The sequence below is a fragment of the Centruroides sculpturatus genome, unplaced genomic scaffold (genome assembly GCF_000671375.1).
Source record: "Centruroides sculpturatus isolate CEXI.00-Female unplaced genomic scaffold, Cexi_2.0 scaffold328, whole genome shotgun sequence".
Lineage (NCBI taxonomy): Eukaryota > Metazoa > Arthropoda > Arachnida > Scorpiones > Buthidae > Centruroides > Centruroides sculpturatus.
Genome location: NW_019384678.1, coordinates 652185 through 675430, shown reverse-complemented (window position 1 = coordinate 675430; position 23246 = coordinate 652185). Strand labels below are relative to the sequence as shown.

At 44.9% G+C, this 23246-nt stretch overlaps 2 protein-coding genes across 3 annotated transcripts in view; one reads left to right on the top strand and one right to left on the bottom strand.

Annotated features, from left to right (window-relative positions):
* Positions 1–13047, top strand: part of LOC111626906 — a 43740-nt gene extending 30693 nt beyond the window's left edge. Inside the window, exons 4-12 of one of the 2 annotated variants that reach the window (XM_023370432.1) lie at positions 4963–5131; positions 5200–5458; positions 5536–5628; positions 5704–5813; positions 5886–6038; positions 6104–6186; positions 6259–6322; positions 11065–11195; positions 11313–13047. In XM_023370432.1, the coding sequence (XP_023226200.1) occupies positions 4963–5131; positions 5200–5458; positions 5536–5628; positions 5704–5813; positions 5886–6038; positions 6104–6186; positions 6259–6322; positions 11065–11195; positions 11313–11442 (1192 nt within the window). In that variant the 3' untranslated portion in view covers positions 11443–13047. Of the gene's footprint in view, positions 1–4962; positions 5132–5199; positions 5459–5535; positions 5629–5703; positions 5814–5876; positions 6039–6103; positions 6187–6258; positions 6323–11064; positions 11196–11312 lie in introns of both variants that reach the window. The other variant, XM_023370431.1, reaches the window with a different exon arrangement.
* A 3985-nt stretch (positions 13048–17032) lies between these two features.
* Positions 17033–23198, bottom strand: LOC111626903 (synaptotagmin-4-like). The gene is made up of 4 exons (XM_023370428.1): positions 22804–23198; positions 19860–20683; positions 19677–19800; positions 17033–19609 (listed from the first exon to the last, which is right to left on the bottom strand). The coding sequence occupies exons 1-4, from the start codon at positions 22859–22861 to the stop codon at positions 19302–19304; spliced, it is 1314 nt and encodes a 437-aa protein (XP_023226196.1). The 5' UTR covers positions 22862–23198; the 3' UTR covers positions 17033–19301.
* Between the last annotated feature and the right edge of the window lie 48 nt (positions 23199–23246).

Sequence of the window (23246 nt, the reverse complement as noted above, 5' to 3'; positions counted from 1 at the left end):
TGTCTGTCTGTGAGTGTATTTTCAGTCCATGGTCTGTCACTACTGTGACTGCCCCAGCATAAACTAATGTATGAATGTCTGTAAGTGTAGAAATTGAATGAATGTAGTTTGGTAGTAAGTGAGTGTTTACATAATCTAGTGTTTTTCCTACTGCCTTTGACGTGTTGATTTTTGGTATTCGTGGTCTTTGTGTGGGATCTGTACCAGTATATTTAATGAGTGTTTCCTGAAATATAAGTGAGAGCATATTAACTAATTCTATGTCTACGTTATCAGTGATGGATAAGAAAGTGTCTGCAGTATCATTAGTGGTACTTGTTGCGTGTGTGCTGTAATCAGTGCTTGTTGCTGGATTATCCTGACAGGTTACGTGATCTTCATTAATGTTAAATGTTTCTGTCTGTTGATGTATTTGCTCAGCAACCTGTTGTTTGATAAGTTCAAGTGTTGTTTGTGGGATAAGGTTGTTGTGTATAATTGTTCTTTTTTGAAAAAAATGGTGGGATATCTGCACCGTATTACTATAATCCAACTCGTATCTATAAACCTTTTACCGCGTATCATCACACTACAACTCTACACTCTGTTTTTTTTTGATGGACATCCCTTTGTTCGGTTACAGTGAGGCGAGGATATTGTTGTGTGAATTTATGGTGTAGTTGTTGTCTGTATGCTGTCTTGTTTGTTTCCAGTCTTGTGATGGTGTAGTAAGTACGAATGATAAACTCGTTCATTTCTGTTGTCCATTTCATCCGTTGGCATGGTTTCCAGCCTTTGTGGTCTGTGGATGCATTGCCACAGAAACACCATTATTATTATTATTGCCGTTTAAACAAAAATCTTGACGCTCGACAGTACGACAGTAGGTATTTTGTAAAACCAATCGTTTTAAAAGAAGAAATTGCTTTTAAATGATCCATCGTTATCGATGCCGACCGTGGTTAAACCACGTTCTACCAGGGTGTTGACAAAAGTAATAATCATTTGCACGTTACGGAGTATTTTAAGTTTGTTTATACAGTCTTTTGCCTCCTTTTTTCTGTCAAATATGTATTATATTTACGTCGTCTTTAATTAAATAAAAATAAACGGAAAAGGTCGGCCGGCCATTACTTATCGATGGCGCATTTTCAGGAAGATCCCGGCCGGCACCGTTACGAGTCCGTCTGCCGAAGAAACGCGGAGGAAGCGGCCCGGCTGCGCCCCCGCAGCCCCATTTCCCACTTCCTGACGGCCGCCGCGGCGGAAGTGGCCGGAGATTCGAGGTAATACTTTTTATTTAATATTTCCTTTCCTTTAAATTAACCTCGTGTAAAGAATATTCTTTCTTTCCGGGGTCGAAGCCAAAACCGTCGCCTTTAATGGAGGCCTTTGTTTTCCAGGTGGCGAGAAAGAAGCTTACGCCGCGTCTGGGAAAATACCGGCGGAGAAGAAGAGCTGCGGATACGAGAATTGTCCCGGAGGATTCTGGACCAAATTCGCCGTCCGGAAGACCACTCGGCGCCCTTTTAACCTACCCGCCTCCGGCGACCAAATTCCCTTCCACGCTTCCCTTCCCTTCTGTTCTTCGAAACGAGAGCCACAGTCGTCCGGGAGGAGACGGGGTTTTTTCTAGTCCCGGCTCTCCGGCCCCGTAAACCATCGTTATTTTGGTCCGGGGAAGGTAAAATGGCCGAGACTCGTCTCTGTTAATAAAGAAATTTCCTACGTATTTTCTTCGTCCAAATAAAAATAAGTAGCTAAAGGAGACCGCGACTGGGCTTCCGTCCGTTTGTTTGTTTATTTAGTTATGGCAACGCGACACTCGGGCGACCCGCCTAGGGAGATGCCTTCCGGGAGGTCTTTAAGAGAAACTGTCCCTATTTACGCGTTACGGACGTGGAGAAAACCCGGAAAACTTCACGTGGCCAGCCAGGCGCGAACCCACGATCGAACTCCCAGTGTTCGGGGAACGAAGACCGCTCGGTCACCGGTGGGTCCGGCTTCCGTCCGTCCGGACCTTACCGGTCCCAATGCGTTGCGCTCGGTAAATTTTTTTTTAACTCCGTCCGCCCCGTGGGTGCTAAGAAAGCCTCTTTTTAGCCGGCCAGGGACGAGACCGGTTGGACCCCCCGTAAAATTTCCGGGAATTTTTTTATCCGGATTCGATGCCGGATCCCCGCGACGGTGGGCTGCCGCCTCTACCCGACGTCTTTCGGTGTGGGTTTGGCCGGTGCCGACTTAAGTCATTTTATCGTCGGTCTAAATATTTTTCATTTCCCGGGGAAATTGCCTTACCCGCTTAAAATCGAACGGGGTTACGCGGCCATCCTCCGAGTACTTCCCTTCGGGAACTTTCCGCCCACCCGGAGCCGCGGGCCTACCGTTCCGGTGGAAAACCCCGGAAATTTTTGGGGGAGAGAATAAAAGAAATTGTATAGTTTATCCGGTCCGCGCGGGGTATCGACCGTTGGGACGCCGGGACGTTAACATTTTGGGCAGAAGCTACGAACGCCCGAAAAGTGGGATCTTTTAACCGAGTAAGTACAGTACAATGGTCACGGAGCCTAACCGCGCGAAATATCTGCCAGTCGGTAATTGCCGATATTTACGGTTTGCCAGGAGCCGACGGAGAGGGGTAAGGTTACCGATCCGTTAGGCCAAAAATCGGGTTTGGCGCCGCCGATGTCGGCCAGCCTAGATGGGAAAAAATTAACTCTATCTTCGTTCTCCCTAATCTAACGTCGTCTCGGCTTACCCAGGCGTTAGCGAAATGCTCGCCCTCCGGCGTTTAAAAACCGCTGTCGTATGTCGTCGGCAGTAAAAACGAATGGCGATCGAAGCTTTGCTTTTCCTTTTGCCTTCCGATGTAAGTTTTCGTCTCTTCCCGCGCCAAAACGGGCGATTACTCGGAAATCGGAATTGAGAGAAGCCGTTAAGTGTTATTGCCCCGCGGAGAGCGGATTCGAGCGTTAAGAATTGGCGAAAACGCCGTCGATTTTATAAGATTTTCCCTTAAAGTTTAAAGTGCCGGTAATATCCTGCGGGACGGACGTCGAAGCTACCGTTTGAAAACGGAGCGCAAATGGATAGAGGAGAAGGTGGTATTACGGAACTCCAATTACATTATAGCGAATTGTAAACGAGGTATGGTAACTACACCCACATTTTTTGTGCGAAAAGTGCCGGTCAGTGGCGTACCGTAGTGGGGGCGGCAAAATTGCACAATAAATAATAATAATGTCTTGTAAAAATTTGAACCATCCTAATCTATACTTGCATCGCGCCTACGATANAATAACTCATTTCATAATGTTTGACTAAACAAGCAACAAAAAAAATTTTACAAAATTTTACAAAAAAAAAAAAAAAAAAAATTTTATATTTTTGATTGTGCTGGGATTTGTCACCTGTGAACTTTTAGACTGTTTTGAATTTTTTTTGCAGAGGCATAGCCTCTAAAGAAAGGGCGTCTCTTCAGTAGAAGATAGTTGTTCCTGGTGATTGGACGTGACGAAAAAGTCAAAACATTTTTAGTCTGTTACGTTTTATTAAAACAAGCAACAAGTTTAATTTATTTTGAGGCACATTTTAAACTGGTTGTTTGTTTATTATTATTAATACTAATATTATATTACTATTACTCTAAGTAATTATCTATTTAGGTGTTTAGTTTTAATTTGTGTACGTTCCAGCTTTTGGAGACTTTTATGTAATTATTGGGCTGCAATTTGAAAAAATTGTAGACCTATAAATTCCCACTGTCATCTGTCTGTTTGCCTTTCCTTAATCTTCAGAACAGAGTTGCATAAGTGAAAGCTGACATTATATATCCAAAGCTTAGGGATAGGAAGCCCCCAATTAACTCTATACAAACATATGAACGTCTAATGCAAACTGGAAGTTACATTAGTTCAATTCAAAAATTTTTCCCTGGAAGGAGTTAGTTATCTAACTCTATTCTAAGGTCAAGACTCCACTAGCGTAAAAATGGACGTAAAACCCCTCGCCGTAAAAGCTTTTAATCACGTGACCCTGATATTTTACAACTGAGCAGGTCGTAAAACCAGCGTAAAAGCTGGTTTTACGACCTGCTTTTACACTGCTCAACTCGCTTTTACGCTGGTTTTACGACCTGCTCAGTTGTAAAATATTTTACGGCGAGGGGTTTTACGCCGTTTTTAGGGTAGTGGAGTCTCGGCCTTATTTAGTGCAAATTAGTTGCCCGTAATACAGGCTTTTCTTGTAGGCATTGGGGCGTCGAAGGTATTATCAACAACGCTAGTGATCACTCATTGGTTAAGCGGGATGCTTCTAACTTGTAAGTTGTTTGTTGAATCCGAGCCAACTCTTGGTATTTCTTTTAATAATTTTTCTATAGTGCTGTCATATTGGATTACTTTTAGTCATTTTACAGGGTGAGGAAACTCCCGATTTAAAGCATAGCGAGGCATTTTTGTCTAGATCTTGTGTTTGGCAAGAATTATATTTGTATTCTGGTTGGTATTGTGAATTGCTCGGGTTATTTTTTTTAAACATTTGTGTCGACCGAAACGTTTCTCCCGAGTTTTCTGTTGCTTTTGTGGGTGTGTAGCTTTTTGAATGGGTAGACGTGTTCATTTTTTGAATTCTTGTATCACTTTTTATCTTTCCATTGGAAGTCTTTTTTTAAATCAGTTAGACTTCTAAAGTAATTTCTTGTGGGTGTGCAATAAACTTTTTAGGTCAAAGTGCTTAAGAATTTTGTCCCAATTTGTACAATCTACAAGTTGTAGACAAAGAGGCACGTCGCGTCTATTGCAAAGTGCTACTTTCTTTGGGTATCCGATGTTAGAATTTTACAAGATTGTTATTTGTGCATTCTGGAGAATAGATTGACTAAATCGTGCAGTAATCCATTCATTAGATGTTGTTGCAGACAATTAAGTTTAGTGAATGTTTAATTTTTGCTATAATTATATAATCATTTATCTTTATTTTCAGCTCAGAAGTTAATTATTTCGAAGGATTACGGATGTTGTGTGCCTTATCAATCTTAGAAAACGACACAAAGTTAGCGAGAACGACTTTAGCTGAACTCGAACAATATAAAGATGATCCCAAATATCTATTTTCCATTACTTTTCTCAATTCTTGCTTTTATATTATTCAGGTAAAACTTTTTAAAAACTAATTTAATTTTATCAAATAAGAAAACTAAAGTGGCAACGATGAAATTAGGAGAAAAAAGAAGATGCGAAACGTCAACTATGCAAAGCCGTTTTTAAATTTCCAAACAATGGCTTCACCTGGATTCATTTGGCATTTATTTTACTTCATCAGTATAATAATTCCTCCGTTAGTTTAAAAATAATGAAAGCCGCTTCCCTTCTTCATAAAACTGTGTTAAATTCTCCGCTGACCCCCCTCTGTCATCTGGCTGCCGGAAACGTTAAATCGGGCCTGAAGGAATCGGAGAAACTATTACATCTTCGTCCAGGTTAGATTAATATACGTGCATGGTTTAAATTATTTATAAATTTAGATAATTCGTTGGTAATACTTTTATTTCCGTAGACTCTCCTTCAAATTGGGTGTTACTTCTGACGTGTTCTCGGGCAGCAAGAATTCCAAACATTAATCATTTATTTAGGTTTGTTGAAAATCTTGGTAAGTTTGTTTTGTGTTACATAAACTATATTTATGCTAAAGCAAAATCAATATATTTAATTTTACTTTTTCTAGTTGAAACGAACAAACATTGTACAAAATTGTTAACATATTTATGTCTGGAGAAAGTCATTTACCATTTGGATACAAATAACTTATCCGATGCAAAGTTAACTTTGGATAAGGTTAGTATTTTATCAATTTCCGTTGTATCCGTTCCATTGTTTGATTTTTTCTTATTTCTTAAGTTAATGCAGGTCGAGGCCAAAGACAATTATACTCTGCGCGTGATAGAATTTATGAATATTTTATGCAACTTGATCGATGGTCCAACTAGCTTAGACGGCGAGTGCTTGAAGCGACTAGAGGTCCAGTGTCGAAAAATACCCACCTTTACCTGGGCCATTCTCGTAAGTTAAACCAGATTTTATTTTTTATAAATACACTATAATGGAACTAAAAAGGCTTTTTCTAGGAAACGGTGAAATTATATTTAAAAGTGAAAAAAGAAGAGGAGGCAATAGAATTTTTACAGCAACTTTTATTATACGAGAAGACGTAAAAATTTTCCTTTCCATTTTTTGTATAAAAATTTCAAAAAACACTAATTAAAATGTTTATTGTTTACAGATCTCCCTCTTCCAGATGGATGCTGCATATTCAATTGTCGTTAATCGCTTACAGGATTCTAAAGGTCCGTACAATTTACACTCTTTTTTTAGATACCAGCTATTATTATTATTGTTGTGTTTAGTGGGTTATACTTGGTTCACACCGGTGGCTGTATACTATGCCAGACCAGAGTCAAGGCATAGCACCCTAAATAAAACTGAAATCAAATAAGTGTGTCAATGTCTGTATTCAGGAATTTCCTAACAATGTGGCATGTATTCAATATAGTGGCCTTCTATAGTGTGATGTATGTGTTTCTACTCAATTGTAATGTTCCCAGGCTTTTGTGTGGCGTGTGTGGTATCACACCTGTACAGGAGAGAACGACAGGTACAATAAGCACCCTATCCTTCCTCCACAGATGCCTTATTTCCTGGGCGAGTTCTGTGTACTTGCTTTCAGTTTCAATTTTTTCAGTGCATGTGTTTTGTACATTGTGAGTGTTTGGAATGGCCATGTCTATAATGTATGTGATTTTATTGTGTATGTCAATGAGTGTCATGTCTGGTCTGTTGTGGTAAATTGTTTTATCTGTGATTATGGCTCTGTCGTAGTACATTTTGCACGTGTTGTTTTCCAATACTGTCTGTGGAATATACTTGTAGTATGGTTCAAGGATGTCTACCAATTTGTGTTTGTTTGCAAGCTCTTGATGTATTATATTTGCTACTTGATTGTGTCTATGTAAGTAATCTGTCTGTGCCAAGAGCTTGCAACCAGAAGTGATGTGTTGTATAGTTTCTGGCATGATGTGACATTTTCTGCATATGTCATTTGTGAGGGTTGTATCTTTGAGTATGTGTTTTCTGTAGTTTTTAGTGTTTATGACCTGATCCTGTATGGCAANTAATCTGTCTGTGCCAAGAGCTTGCAACCAGAAGTGATGTGTTGTATAGTTTCTGGCATGATGTGACATTTTCTGCATATGTCATTTGTGAGGGTTGTATCTTTGAGTATGTGTTTTCTGTAGTTTTTAGTGTTTATGACCTGATCCTGTATGGCAGTGTTTCTCAACCTCTAACGAATCGTCGCCCCCTTCAATAAAACCGTTATCTATTATTGCTCCCTTCACTTCAAAATTCCAATACCAAGGACCAAGACTAATGCCAAATTCGTACCACATCGAACAGACTAGTGACTAGTATAATGTTGTTTGTTTAATTATTGTACGATATAACGAATAAAATATCTAATTATTCTTAATATAATGTTTTACTATATCGCCCAGAAAATTGTTTTTCGCCCCCAAAATATAAATTGTTACTGATCCTGTTTGTTGTACTGATTGTTGTACTGTTTGTTACTAATTGCCCCCTCAACATGGAAAAACGCCCACATGGGGGCGATATCGCCCCCGTTGAGAAACACTGCTATATGGCAATCATGAATCTTTCCGTCTCTCCAAAGAGGCATCCCCGATCTAACCAGCTGTTTGACGCAGTTTTGTCAACAAAATCCTGGGCCAGGTCATAAGGATGCCTGCCATGGAGTGCCTTTCGAGTCCACGATTGCTTAATGGTGTCTATGCTTTTTGTGTGTTGTGTCATGTCTGTATGATGTGAGTGTAAGTTTAATGGTGTGTTATTTGAGTCTGCTAGAGTTACTGTTTTATGTAACTGTGATGTCTCTTGTTTCCTGTAGAAAAACTCTCNCATGATTGCTTAATGGTGTCTATGCTTTTTATATGTTGTGTCATGTCTGTATGATGTGAGTGTAAGTTTAATGGTGTGTTATTTGAGTCTGCTAGAGTTACTGTTTTATGTAACTGTGATGTCTCTTGTTTCTTGTAGAAACTCTCTCGCAGTGACTGTATTTGTTTGTAGTGAAGGTTAACTACGTCAATCAGGCCACGTCCGCCTTCTTTACGTGGAAGGGTTAATCTTTCTGTGGCAGATTTAGGATGATGTTGTTTATGCTTAGTAAGTGTTGTTCTTGTTTTCCTTTGGAGTTGCTCAAGATCTGTGTGAGTTCAATGTATAACTCCGAAAGAGTAAGTGAGTACTGGGATGACATATGTGTTTATTGCTTTAACTGTGTGTTTTGCATTTAGCTGTGTTTTGAGAATGGCATTTAACCTACTTTGATATTCTTTAATTAATCTTTGCTTTATTTGTCTATGTTCTGTTAGTTTGGCTTGCTGGAATCCTAAATACTTGTAGAACTCACCCTCTTTTGTGGATTCAATATCTTCTCCATTTCCAAGTGCAAAATCTTTCTTCGGGATTCCTTTTTCTATGTGAAGTGTTTTGCATTTGTCTAAGCCAAACTCCATTTCTATGTCCTTGGTGTATGAATGTGTGATTTGTAGGAGTTGATGAAGTTGTTTTTGTGTGGATGCATAAAGTTTTATGTCGTCCATGTACATGAGATGTGAGAGTGTAAACTGTGTTGTTTTTTCGTGTCTGATATTGTAGCCATAATGTGTGTTGTTTAACATGTTGGATAATGGATTCGGGGCTAGGCAGAACCAGAGAGGACTCAAGGAATCTCCTTGAAAAATTCCTCGCCTTATGAATATTTCGTTTGTTTGTATGGAAGTGTTACTCTAACCCTGAGATGCAGTGTTGTTCTCCAGTGCTGCATAGTGTTTTCGAAGAATGCAATGAGTGATGGATGTATTTTGTACATGTGTAGAATATGTAGCACAAAACTGTGTGGCACTGTCGAATGCTTTTCTGTAGTCTATATATGCCATGTGTATGTTTCTGTGTTGTTTGTGTGCTTGCCGTAGAATGACTGAATCTATGAGTAACTGTTCTTTGCATCCCCTGTGATTTCTACGGCAACCTTTTTGTTGTTCTGTAAGAATGTCGTGTTCTTCAACATGTTTGTATATTTTGTTTGTGATACAGGATGTCAATAATTTGTAGAGTGTTGGAAGACATGTAATTGGTCTGTATTGTGTGGGGTCTGTGGTTTTGTTGTTTTTAGGTTTCATGTAGGTAATGCCCCGAGTAAGAAATTTTGGCATGTCTTGTGGATTGATGATGATGTGTGTTAGATGTTTAGCTAGTTCCTGGTGCAGTGATGTAAACTTTTTGTACCAGAAATTGTGAATGTTGTCTACACCAGGTGTCTTCCAGTTGTGTGTTCTGTTAACAGCGTAGCGAATGTCGTGTATGTTTATTTCAGCACAGGGCATAGTTGGTATGTTGTGCAAGTTTCTGTTCTCCTCCTCGATCCAGCCTGCATCAGCATTGTGTGTAACAGCATTGGACCAAAGAGAAGACCAATAAGTTGTGAGTTCTTCTTCTGTTGGTGTGCCACTGTGCTGTGTATCAGTGTTTGTTTTGGTACTGATTTGTCTGTAGAAAAGTTTTTCATTGTTTGTGAATAATTTATTTTGTTGTTTTCGTAGTGTACATGTTTTGTATCGTTTGAGTCTACGTGCTTTGGCTGCGAGTTTTTGTTTTAGTGTATCGATGTATTCTGTAATGTGTGTGTTGTGATGTTCATGTTTTGTGTGTGTTTTGATTTTCTTGAAAATGTTTTTGAGTTGTTTCTTTAATTTGGGTGTTATGTTGTTTTTAGTGTATTGTGTCAGCCTGCCTAATTGCTGTCTAATGTCATTTATTTGTGTTTCTATTCTTCTCTGCCAGGCAGGCTTGTGATAGAATTGTGTTTTGTGTGTGTCTGTCTGTGAGTGTATTTTCAGTCCATGGTGTGTTACTACTGTGACTGCCCCAGCATAAACTAATGTATGAATGTCTGAGAGTGTAGAAATTGAATGAATGTAGTTTGGTAGTAAGTGAGTGTTTACATAATTTAGTGTTTTTCCTACTACCTTTGACGTGTTGATTTTCGGTATTCGTGGTCTTTGTGTGGGATCTGTACCTGTATATTTAGTGAGTGTTTCCTGAAATATAAGTGAGAGTGTATTAACTAATTCTATGTCTACGTTATCAGTGATGGATGGGGAAGTGCCTGCAGTATCATTAGTGGTACTTGTTGTGTGTGTGCTGTAATCAGTGCTTGTTGCTGGATTATCCTGACAGGTTACGTGATCTTCATTAATGTTAAATGTTTCTGTCTGTTGATGTATTTGATCAGCAACCTGTTGTTTGATAAGTTCAAGTGTTGTTTGTGGGATAAGGTTGTTGTGTATAATTGTTCTTTTTTGAAAAAAATGGTGGGATATCTGCACCGTATTACTATAATCCAACTCGTATCTATAAACCTTTTACCGCGTATCATCACACTACAACTCTACACTCTGTTCTTTTTTGATGGACATCCCTTTGTTCGGTGACAGTGAGGCGAGGATATTGTTGTGTGAATTTGTGGTGTAGTTGTTGTCTGTATGCTGTCTTGTTTGTTTCCAGTCTTGTGATGGTGTAGTAAGTACGAATGATAAACTCGTTCATTTCTGTTGTCCATTTCATCCGTTGGCATGGTTTCCAGCCTTTGTGGTCTGTGGATGCATTGCCACAGAAACACCATTATTATTATTATTGCCGTTTAAACAAAAATCTTGACGCTCGACAGTACGACCGTAGGTATTTTGTAAAACCAATCGTTTTAAAAGAAGAAATTGCTTTTAAATGATCCATCGTTATCGATGCCGACCGTGGTTAAACCACGTTCTACCAGGGTGTTGACAAAAGTAATAATCATTTGCACGTTACGGAGTACTTTAAGTTTGTTTATACAGTCTTTTGCCTCCTTTTTTCTGTCAAATATGTATTATATTTACGTCGTCTTTAATTAAATAAAAATAAACGGAAAAGGTCGGCCGGCCATTACTTATCGATGGCGCATTTTCAGGAAGATCCCGGCCGGCACCGTTACGAGTCCGTCTGCCGAAGAAACGCGGAGGAAGCGGCCCGGCTGCGCCCCCGCAGCCCCATTTCCCACTTCCTGACGGCCGCCGCGGCGGAAGTGGCCGGAGATTCGAGGTAATACTTTTTATTTAATATTTCCTTTCCTTTAAATTAACCTCGTGTAAAGAATATTCTTTCTTTCCGGGGTCGAAGCCAAAACCGTCGCCTTTAATGGAGGCCTTTGTTTTCCAGGTGGCGAGAAAGAAGCTTACGCCGCGTCTGGGAAAATACCGGCGGAGAAGAAGAGCTGCGGATACGAGAATTGTCCCGGAGGATTCTGGACCAAATTCGCCGTCCGGAAGACCACTCGGCGCCCTTTTAACCTACCCGCCTCCGGCGACCAAATTCCCTTCCACGCTTCCCTTCCCTTCTGTTCTTCGAAACGAGAGCCACAGTCGTCCGGGAGGAGACGGGGTTTTTTCTAGTCCCGGCTCTCCGGCCCCGTAAACCATCGTTATTTTGGTCCGGGGAAGGTAAAATGGCCGAGACTCGTCTCTGTTAATAAAGAAATTTCCTACGTATTTTCTTCGTCCAAATAAAAATAAGTAGCTAAAGGAGACCGCGACTGGGCTTCCGTCCGTTTGTTTGTTTATTTAGTTATGGCAACGCGACACTCGGGCGACCCGCCTAGGGAGATGCCTTCCGGGAGGTCTTTAAGAGAAACTGTCCCTATTTACGCGTTACGGACGTGGAGAAAACCCGGAAAACTTCACGTGGCCAGCCAGGCGCGAACCCACGATCGAACTCCCAGTGTTCGGGGAACGAAGACCGCTCGGTCACCGGTGGGTCCGGCTTCCGTCCGTCCGGACCTTACCGGTCCCAATGCGTTGCGCTCGGTAAATTTTTTTTTAACTCCGTCCGCCCCGTGGGTGCTAAGAAAGCCTCTTTTTAGCCGGCCAGGGACGAGACCGGTTGGACCCCCCCGTAAAATTTCCGGGAATTTTTTTATCCGGATTCGATGCCGGATCCCCGCTACGGTGGGCTGCCGCCTCTACCCGACGTCTTTCGGTGTGGGTTTGGCCGGTGCCGACTTAAGTCATTTTATCGTCGGTCTAAATATTTTTCATTTCCCGGGGAAATTGCCTTACCCGCTTAAAATCGAACGGGGTTACGCGGCCATCCTCCGAGTACTTCCCTTCGGGAACTTTCCGCCCACCCGGAGCCGCGGGCCTACCGTTCCGGTGGAAAACCCCGGAAATTTTTGGGGGAGAGAATAAAAGAAATTGTATAGTTTATCCGGTCCGCGCGGGGTATCGACCGTTGGGACGCCGGGACGTTAACATTTTGGGCAGAAGCTACGAACGCCCGAAAAGTGGGATCTTTTAACCGAGTAAGTACAGTACAATGGTCACGGAGCCTAACCGCGCGAAATATCTGCCAGTCGGTAATTGCCGATATTTACGGTTTGCCAGGAGCCGACGGAGAGGGGTAAGGTTACCGATCCGTTAGGCCAAAAATCGGGTTTGGCGCCGCCGATGTCGGCCAGCCTAGATGGGAAAAAATTAACTCTATCTTCGTTCTCCCTAATCTAACGTCGTCTCGGCTTACCCAGGCGTTAGCGAAATGCTCGCCCTCCGGCGTTTAAAAACCGCTGTCGTCTGTCGTCGGCAGTAAAAACGAATGGCGATCGAAGCTTTGCTTTTCCTTTTGCCTTCCGATGTAAGTTTTCGTCTCTTCCCGCGCCAAAACGGGCGATTACTCGGAAATCGGAATTGAGAGAAGCCGTTAAGTGTTATTGCCCCGCGGAGAGCGGATTCGAGCGTTAAGAATTGGCGAAAACGCCGTCGATTTTATAAGATTTTCCCTTAAAGTTTAAAGTGCCGGTAATATCCTGCGGGACGGACGTCGAAGCTGCCGTTTGAAAACGGAGCGCAAATGGATAGAGGAGAAGGTGGTATTACGGAACTCCAATTACATTATAGCGAATTGTAAACGAGGTATGGTAACTACACCACATTTTTTGTGCGAAAAGTGCCGGTCAGTGGCGTACCGTAGTGGGGGCGGCAAAATTGCACAATAAATAATAATAATGTCTTGTAAAAATTTGAACCATCCTAATCTATACTTGCATCGCGCCTACGATACAGTCCGGACAGTCCGAGAATCGGCTCGCCTAGTAATTTTTAATCCAAGGAAATCCTGCGAAACCTGTTGACTTTTTTTTTATTCGCTTGTACGATTCATTCGCGTTCATATACACCACTAATATCCAATAGAACTATTTTAAACAGGTCGCTGCACTACCACCGAATTTCATTGATTGTTCTGTGACAAAACTGAATTTTGGTCTTTTAAATTGAAATACCTAAATAAGGGGGGCCGAAATTTTCCTCCGCCCCGGGCGGCTGACACCCACGGTACGCCACTGTAACTGTTAGATTAGATGTTCCTAATTGGATTTTTCGCCAGTGTAACTATAAGTACTGTTTTTGGAGGTTTTTGTACAAAAAGTCAGAAAGTAGATTTAGGGAGAATCGGGCGGTAATACGGAACCTTACCGTACGTTTTCAAAAAATGCTTTAATGTATCCGAAAACAAATAGGAAAGTACAAAGAACGTTGAATAATTACAAGATTATTTACTCCGGTGTATTTTATGGAAAAAATGCTTTTATAATAATAATAATAATAATAAAAGAAACGTACAAAGAAGAAGCTAATCATTTACAAAAATCACGAATATAATGCTCCTATAGTGTTAGGTATCTATTTTTACTTTTTTCATTTTCCTTCTATTTTTTCATTCGTCTACCACATACTTTTTACAAAAGTTAGACGGGTTCCGTATTAAAAGCACCAATGGGGTCCGTATTTCGCGCGTCGCCGTCTCCAATTAACTTAGGTCCGTCGAGACCGGACTTTAAAAAACGTGAACGTCGCGCGGATTAATACGTACCCCTAAGTCTCTGCAACGGAATACGCGCACCGGCCAACCTACAACTACAAGATTTATATTTTAGAAATAAATTCGCTTACCATACAAAACTTTCGAATTTCGAAAAACAAAAATTTGCCGATTCACTACGGACAACCGTTTAACCCAGTGTTTCTCAACGGGGCGATATCGCCCCCGTGTGGGCGTTTTTCCACGTTCGGGGGCGATTATCAACAATTTATATTTTGGGAGGGCGAAAAGCAATTTTCTGGGCGGTATAGTAAAACAGTATATTAAGAATAATTAGATATTTTATTGGTTATATCGTACGATAATTAAACAAATAACATTATACTAGTCACTAGTCTGTTCGATGCGGTACGAGTTTGGCGTTAAGCTTAGTTGACACTCAACGCCATTCTCCAGCGAAAACGTAAAACAGAGCGAATAACACGTCAGACACGACGTCGTTTCCGGCGAATTTTGCCATTTCGCCAATCGCTTCGAAGTTCGGAAGTGTCGAGCTTTTTCGCTAGCGAAAAAATTTCGTCACCAATCGTATTCCCGTTAGTTGTCGCGTGGTTCTTGTTGTTTTTAAGTTAGCTACGGAAACTTTCTCGCGCAATAGAGTAAATGTTGTAATTCCGGAGTTTTAACATTCCTCTCATCCAGTATTTTTTTTACGCATCTTTCTTTCCCAATAAATAATCAAACGCGGTTAACGACGGAATATCGGAAGTGGCCATTTTGTTTTTGGAGACGACGTTTTCACTGGCTTGCAAATAATCGGCCGCTTAAAATTCGCCATCGCTTTTCGCTTTTTACATTCGCTTTCGCTATTCGCTCAGTGTGAAGTAAGCTTTAGCCTCGGCCCTCGGCATCGGAATTTTGAAGCGAAGGGAGCGATACTACGTAACGGTTTCGTGGAAGGGGGCGACGAGAAACACCGGTTTAACCCGAGCGAAACGGTTTTTCCCTGGCTACGGTCGTCTGCCTAGCGCGGTCCGGCCACAATCCGCTACGGTTCGAAACGGAGGGGTTCCGTAATACCACCTTCTTCCTATATATATTTGTTTCGATAATACTACGTAAAACGGCCCCACCCGCCGCCGATAATCGTTCGGCGGTATAAAATTGTGGGCGAACGGCTACCGGCGGCCTATATCGTTACGTCGAACGATAATATACGATTAATTTTACGTCGACTGGTTACCGATGGCCGAGAAAAAGTAATCATTTTGTAAAAATACAGCGTTTAAACCCGGTAATTACGATCGAAGCTTCGAAGTACACTGGCAAAACCAGTTTTTTCCACCGGCGATATTTTATTTAATTACTAGCGGACGAGCCCGACCCGGCTGGGGCAAAAAGTAAGGATAGCGCGGATTAACATTATTAGATTATAGCCCGTCTTACCCGGGTGTCTTCCTCTTCCGAGATTAATTAGAGAATTTTTACGTTGTCTAAAAATACGTTTGATTTCCTGCGAAAAGGCAAAAAACCGCATCTAAAATAGTACGATACCGGCCGAGCCTTAGTCCTCTCTCCCCGCGGGGGGAATTTCGACCCATTTCGATTATATTATAAGATATTAAACGTTACGTACGTTTAAGATTATCATCGAAGGTGTTTTTGAACAGTTAAGGTTTTACTTACTTTAACGACCTTTATATAAATTATCGTTTTGTTTTCTTAATGCTTTTATCGAAAAGTTAAACTATTACGAGTATAGGTATCGCGCTTACGTTTTATCGAGGTTTTTCTAATAAATATTTACCATAACGCCTTCTAAATACTTAGACAATTAAAAAACTATTCGACTCGACATATAATATACCTTTATTTATTATTAATAAACTATGGAAACTTGTGTAATTTACGTACAGGCCTTTTTTTTATACAAGAGTATGGTTATAAACAGTTTTTTAATCCGAATAATGTAAGTAATAAAACAAAAAGGAACTTTGTTTTTGGACGGACGGACGGTGAATTCCGAGTTGGAAAGAAAATCTTTAGGCGTACGAGACGCGTTACTTTTTCCTATCGGCCAACGATGGTATTACGTACGAATGGATAAAATGCCGCCATAAATTAAACGGGCGGAAATTTCTAGCTTTATTTTAGGCTGGGAGCGGACCGCGTTACGTCGAACGGGCGTTAAGCCGGGCGGCGTGTCGTAGCGCGACTGGTCTTTACTTCTCCCCGTTACATATAACGGAGGAAAAGTAAAAAGAATAAAAAGAATTTTTTTCTTTTTTAAACCAAAGAGTTTAAGCGTAAACGTTATAAAACGATTTATTATTTTTCTATTACGTCGCCACATTCTTTAATTAAAATGAAATTTCTCCATTTCGATTACGGTTTCGTTTCTTCTCCCGTTTCCGTAGGCCGCATAAAAACCATCCATGCGCGCTTTTAGCGGAATAAAGTAGGCAACTTTTCGTAACTACCGACGGGTAGTCTTTTCGTCGTACGTTCGATATAATAAAACGCGTTATTTTCTGCGTTAGAGGGAGATGGATTCTTCTACTTCCGTCTTTTCCGCCATTGGCCGGTCCTTCTTTCGATTTTCTACTCCGGCGTTTTTCCCTTCCATCGTCGTTCGAACGTATCCGAAAATCGGATTAAGCCTATGGTTTCGGGTATTAAGAGGAGCTTATTGGATGGCGCGGATATAGCCTAAGCCCAGTCTTAGTAACGTACGGAAGTTATTACTAAGAAACGGATCGATACCGTATATAATATGTACGTTGATAGAATATTAAACGTTTCTACCGCCTAGCGCTTATATATTATTACGGTTATTTATTAAACTAAAATAATTCGTTATACGCGGCCGACGATAAATACCGCCCAATTAAAATCTATTGGTTATTCGCCAATCGTCTCCGTATGGAAAATTCTACTTTATATATTTTATATCGTAAATTACCAATCTACCGTCGTTCGCCATACTTTTTCTAAAAATAAAGTAGATTCGTATAATTAAGGACTTTCGTATATCGCCTATTATAAACCGTCGTCGTTATTAATATTATCCGCCCGTCTCCGTCGTATTATAAGATATTACGCTACGTCGATACCGATTTTTATTTTATTTAAGCCACGAATATAAAATAAAAACGTTACGCAGACGGTATCTATTTACGTCGCTTCCCGGTTGCCGAAGTTTGGGGAAATCCTTGGCGGGCGCCATTGGCCAATGGTTAAAGCGTAAAATAAGCTAAACCCAACGATAAGTTCCGGCTTAACCGAAAATTATCGCCGCGTAGCCACTGGCGTAAAACCGAAAAACCTTAAGATTAATGGGGATAGGCGGTCTACCGTCGTCGGCGTGTTCTTAACCTTCGATTCTTTTTCATTCCATAGCATTTTGACCGGAGTAACGGCGGCGCCCGCAGAAAAGCCTTCCTTACGCCGTCGTTTTCCCGCAGTGGTAACTTCTTCGCCCCCTTCCCAGTTAAATAACTCCCGTTCTTTTGCCGGAAGATTTGTCAAATTCGGCCGCCACGGACGGATGCGATTAAATCTCCATTAAAGGGCGCGACTCAACGGCCGTTTTCTCGGTTATTAGCGTTTAGTCTTTTTTATAAAACCCGTCCTACCCCGGAAATTAAACTTTTTGACCTTTTATAATAACTAAAAATATAAAAAGTTTTAATAATAAAATACGCTAACGGACGGCGCGGTTTTAAATGTTGCCGGAGTATTTTATGGGCGAAAAATTAACGAAGAAATCTTAAAGTTATTGTTTTGTTCTTTCCCCGCGCGGCGCGTCCGAATTAATTGGCATAATCGATTTCGCGCCGTATTTTCTTTACGCGACGCGGGAGGCGGCCGATCCGCCTTTCCACCGGGAACTCTCCCGGCCCGCCGCCGCGGTCCGGGAGAGACCCATCCCTTTTCCCAATCGACAGGTGGGCGAAATTACCGAGGAAAGAAAAGCGGTGGGTAAACCGGGCCGAAAGACGTTAAGGAGGCGATTTTCTGCTTTTTAATTATTTTCCTTCCCCTTCCGGCAGCCAGTTAAACGCCAGAAGCGCCTTTTCCCGCCGACCGGCGGGAGTTGTCCGCGCGCGGGGAAACGGAAGGCTTGTCGATCCGCCTTCCTGTTTAGCGGAGGGAAAGAAAGACGACCAGGCGCGATAAACATACTAAAACATCTTTATTAGAACGTGATAACACCATCCACGGAGGCCGCGCCGCGGATCCGGGCTTTAAGACTTACGACAAGGGCGAGATTCCACGATACGTTGGCTTTTATTTCTTAACGTTTAACACTCGCGTACGAAAGCGTCCGCGCGGGATCCGATTCGACCGGGCCCGGCACTCGGTCCGCCGTCCGGCCGCCGGTTAACGGAGAGGAAGAGGAGGGGGAACGGGGAGAATTCGGAAAGACGCGTCCGGATAGTTACGTACGGAGAACGCGGCGTCCACCGAGAAGGACTTCGGGTAGTGAGACGTCGACGTCGAGCGCGCCCGCCGCGCGAGGCGGAGGACGGCCAGGCGGCGCCGGTCGTTTCCAATAACGGCTTGGGGTCCGGCCCGGAAAATTCCCCGCCGCCCCGTTTGGCTAAAGGAATCGGGCCATCGGCGCCGGAGCCGACAGCAAAGTCTTTGTTCGGCCCGCGGCCCGGGCTTAAAACGGCCGGTGGCAGAACCTCTGGTAAGGTTTTAAACCGTCCTATTATTAGCCGGTAGGTTGCGTTTAAGCGCATCGGATGTTAAAACTTGGAAAATAAGGTGTAACGAAGCTCGCAGTTATGCCAAAACTTCCTTATCCATTCCTTAATAACTGAACGTGGTTCGAAGTAATTTATGGAGGAAAGGTTTCCACTTTTTACGTACGAAACAATTATTGACAACGGAAAGTTTAAAAAAAATAAATAACACCGGGCTGGGCGGTTTCTTTCTCCCAATTCACTGGTTATTTACGTACTCGGCCTTTATTCCGGCAAAAGTAGATCTAGACGAAAAATTCTGCTCCGCGCCTCCGGGGCCCGACGGATTTCGCTGCCAAAACGGTTGGCGAAAAATCTCCGACCGCCCCCGCGGTCTCCAGACTTTAGCTCGCGCGCCGCGCCCGGCGTTTACGGAAAACTCCGTTCGGGCGCTCGGAAACCGGTGAGGGTCGGCCGCTCGGGGGACCGCGGGGAAACGGACTTCCGGGGCGCCCTCTTCCTTCCGCATTTTCCGACGGACGACGGAAGCCGGCTTCCGCGCCCGAGCCAAACCGAAACGTTGGCGGATGGATCCCGAAGGTTCGAAGGCCGACGGTGAAGAAAGGCGGTGCGTACAGCGTGCGCGTCACTCCCCCAGTTTGTGCCACTGGGCGATCTGTCTCCTGGGCGACGAGCACGCCTCCAGCCAATGGTCCAGGGCGGAGCCCGAGGCTCCGCGCCCCATCTCCAGCCTGCCGATCACCTCGTTCTTGGTCACGCGGTCCCAGTCCAGTAGCAGAAACTCCAGACCCACGTGGCTCAGTCCCTCGTTGAAGGGCACCTCGAACAGAAAGGACTCGTTGAACACCGGATTGACGGTGCGCTTCTTGACGTGGGTCTTCTTCTTGGCGATGCGCTGGTTGTTGTACAGCAGATATATTTTCACGTAGGGATCTGAAACGATTGGCAGGTTATCGCTGGTCGGCGCGAGCGCCCGGGGTCGCCTCTACCGCCCACTTACCGCACAGTCCCGCGACGTCCAATTTCGGCAAGTTTCGCGCTTTCAGCACCACCACGGTCAACCTGTTGGAGGCGGGTTGGTGGCACAGCGACACCAGCAGCTCCCCGTGACCTTGGGCCCTCAACTGAAAGAAGGAGAAATTAAAAAGGGCCGCCAATCTCTCGCCGGTCGACGGAGACTTACCTTCCAATTTCTGGGCGCGATCTCTTCGCAGAAGGAGGTGCGCTTCTTCAGTTTCTCCATCTCCACCTCGGACAGGGGACGGACCACCTCGCCGATGACGTCGTCCCTGGAATAGCGGTCGAAACCTAGCACCACGAAATGCAGCGTCAGGGCCCGCAGCTGACCGGCGCCGATTCCGTAAAAGGTGAAGTCTTCGCCGTAGACGGGGTCGACGGTCTTCCTCAGCACCCTGGTCTTGACTCGGTACTGCTTCTCGGGCAGCAGCTGCAGTTTGACGTAGGGGTCGCAGGTGCCGGCGTTCCGGTCTTTGGGAGGAAGGTCGGTGCACTTGCAGATGGTCACCAGCAGAGAGTTCTTCTCGGCGTCGTACTTCAACTCGAAGTGCAGTTTGCCCAGTTTGTTCTTTTCGTTCTCCTCCCTCTCCGTCTCCCTGTTGTCCTTCTCTCCGTTCCGGTCCTTCTCGTTCTCCGAAAACGACGTCGTCCGCTTGGCCTCCGTGTTTCGTCCCGGGTTTTTGCAGGGGTCACGCTTCTCGGTCTCTCCGTCCTCCGGAGGACAGCGCCTCCCGGGGGGAAAGTTTCCGGGACCCGGCGGTGCCGAGCTCTTCCTCAGAACGGGTCTGGCGGGACCTCCGTTGGGACTCTTGACCGCCGACGGCTTTCTGGGCACCAGGGGCTTGTCGGGGGCGTTCTTCTCCGGATCCGAACGCGGTTTGTATCCCAGTCGCTCGCCCCTCTTCTTGTAGCAGAAGTAAGCCACCACGGCCACGGACACCACGAACAGCAATCCTCCTACGCAGATGCCCACCAGAGTCGAGGTCGTCACTGTCAAAAAACCAATCGTCTTTTAGTACGGCCGCGCTTCTCACCCCCTCCCCTCCGCCGGGAGTCACGCGAGATTTACCGACAAAGAAAACTCTGAAAATATTTGCCGCGGTTTCGACGGTCCAAAAGTCCGAATTCGGGTGTACGCCCAACAAATATTTATCGCGTACGGCCCGTCGTACGAGTTGTTTTAGCGAATGGGAATAAAGACCACTCGGCAATCCGGATCCTCTTTATCCTGTCTGTCCGTCGATTAGCCCAGACACCGGTAACTATTTTTCCACCGTACAGTACAGTACGTAATACGGCAGAAGACAGTATATCTTCGGTCATTAACGTTACGGAAAATCCCAAAGCGATAAGCGATTTAGCGCCAGGTTGGTTAGATATGGTGTAATACAGTACCGGGCGCTAATGTTAATTCCGGATTTTGTACGGCCTTCCCAGTCTCCGTCACTAGAAACATTCCCAAGTACTCGATACGTTTTTCTTGGAAATTCCTTGTCTCCGATACTAAAAGCGCTACGAGTCCTACCTTGGCGCACCGACACGCTACAGATGATGGGACATTAATTCATTTAAAGCGTATTTAATGATGGTATTTATAACTTTTTCGATGATTTTCTAGTTTTTATACTTTCCGAGATCAGAACAAATGCGCATCGGCGCATTCGTACGTGGCTAGAATCGACGGTTTTATGGCGGAACCCCGGGGTAGTGGGGAATCCCCGCTGTAACCGGCTGGGACCTCCGCGGTCGTATTTGGCGTAACGCGTGCGGGTGCGAATTCGGCCATCTCAATCACCGGGACGACTGCGCCATGCTCGGTTCGGAACGGTTTTCGCGCTAAACAACGCCGGGCCGCTAATTTAAATGATTGCCATCCACTGGAAATTAGTAGGTAATCGCCCCCGTACATCGTACTTTCCTCGTTAGCCACCGAGCGGTGCCGGTCGTCTAGCCAACCGCTTTCGGAGAGAAATTTTCAAATTGGAATAACGCGACTGGCCATTTCGATTTAAAAGTCTTCTTCGGAAGGGAGTTGTGGGAAAAGCGCGACGTACGGGGGCGAGACACTACTAAAATCGATAAAATATATTTTACAATAAATAAACCGTAGCAACCGACCGTCTCCTTTCCCGCATTTTCCTAAACTTTCGAATTCCATCCCGCCAATAAAAAACGCCTACGACGGGAAGAATAGGCCCCATCGATCGGGCGGCGACGACGGCCGCCGGCCCGGATAACCACTACCAACGGTTTAATACGGCGCGGTAGTAAGACCATTGCGCCTTTCTAAACGCGTCCTTTTTTAAAATTCCCAGAAATTTGCCAAAGTGTCCTTTTCTCCCTTTCACCCCGCCATTTCTCTTCATTCCTCCTCGGCCGGACCACCAGTGCCGGGGAAGGAAGGAGACATTCCCCCCCCCCCGGGCGGCGAAAACGGTAATAATATCGATCGGGGAAATTTCCGCGGCCGACGACCGAAGGAAGCGCCACTTCTACCGGAGAAATTACGCCGAAACTGCCCTTTCCGGCCACCGTTTGCGCCGGAAAAACCGTGGCCGGCAACGGTGGGGAGGAAATTGCCCTTTCCCGGACGTCGGGTTCTTTAATTAACGCCGGACGCCCGGCGTTTCTCCTTCCCTCCCATCGATCCGGACGCCGCTCTCCTCTCTTCGCGTACAAATGCGCTGCCCCAGTCGCCCTTCCGCGGAGAAGGATACAAAAACGCCCTTTCTCTATTTTCCTTCGGAAACTACCTCGGCGTCCGAAAGCCATTTCTACTCGCTCCCGGAAAGGAACCCGGCCAGCGGAGCGGGCGGGAGTCGGAGCTTCGTCCGTTCCGGCCCGGAAAGATTTCGGCTTCGACGGACGCGCGGCCCGCCCCTTTCGCTTCTCTCTTCGCGCGCCCGATGCTCGCCGCCGTTCCGGCCGACGGGAGGCGGGAAGGCGTCGTCCGTCCTTCCGCCCCCCGCACCCCGCACTCGGACGCCGCCGCGGCCGCTTCCGGACTACCCGGAAGGACGAAAGAAAGATGGTTTGGCGCCGGACGAGAAGGAAGTGGAAGGGTGGCGCTTTCCGCCCCACCCTTCGGCGAGAGAAAAAGAGGCACTCACCGTCCGGAACGGCCCCGGCGGAGGGTCCGTCGTCCGATGGAGCGGCCCGCTTCTTCATGGCCTCTACGCTACATTCCACCCTGGGGCCGACGTCCGCGCGCTCCGACGGCCACTCGGCTCTGGATCCGAGGTGGCCGACCACGGCCGCCCGCCGCCTTCCGCGCAGGCGCCGACTCCCGGGTTTTTCCCGGGGAGGCCACCGACGGAAGAGACCAACTCCGCTCTTTCTCCCGTAACGGGTCCCTCCGGTCTCCGGCCTTCTCCTCCGCTTCTCTTTCTTCTCCCGGAGACCGGTCCTCCCGGGAAGAGGGAGAGGAGCGGAAGTCGACTTCCGCGGGTTTTAACGGCGGAACGGACGCCGTAGCCGTTGGGTGATAAATATCGGAAGAGCGGAGGTCCCCCTCCCCGGTCCGCGTTCGTTCGGGCCTCCGCCATTTTGCGTC

Excerpts from the sequence above, each read along its gene's own strand:
- LOC111626903 (XM_023370428.1), bottom strand. The coding sequence starts at position 22,861 with ATGAAGAAGCGGGCCGCTCCATCGGACGACGGACCCTCCGCCGGGGCC. Across the intron at positions 19,801-19,859 it reads TCGCGCCCAGAAATTGGAAG|TTGAGGGCCCAAGGTCACGG; the intron begins GTAAGTCTCCGT and ends TCCTTCTTTCAG. Across the intron at positions 19,610-19,676 it reads GGACGTCGCGGGACTGTGCG|ATCCCTACGTGAAAATATAT; the intron begins GTAAGTGGGCGG and ends CAATCGTTTCAG.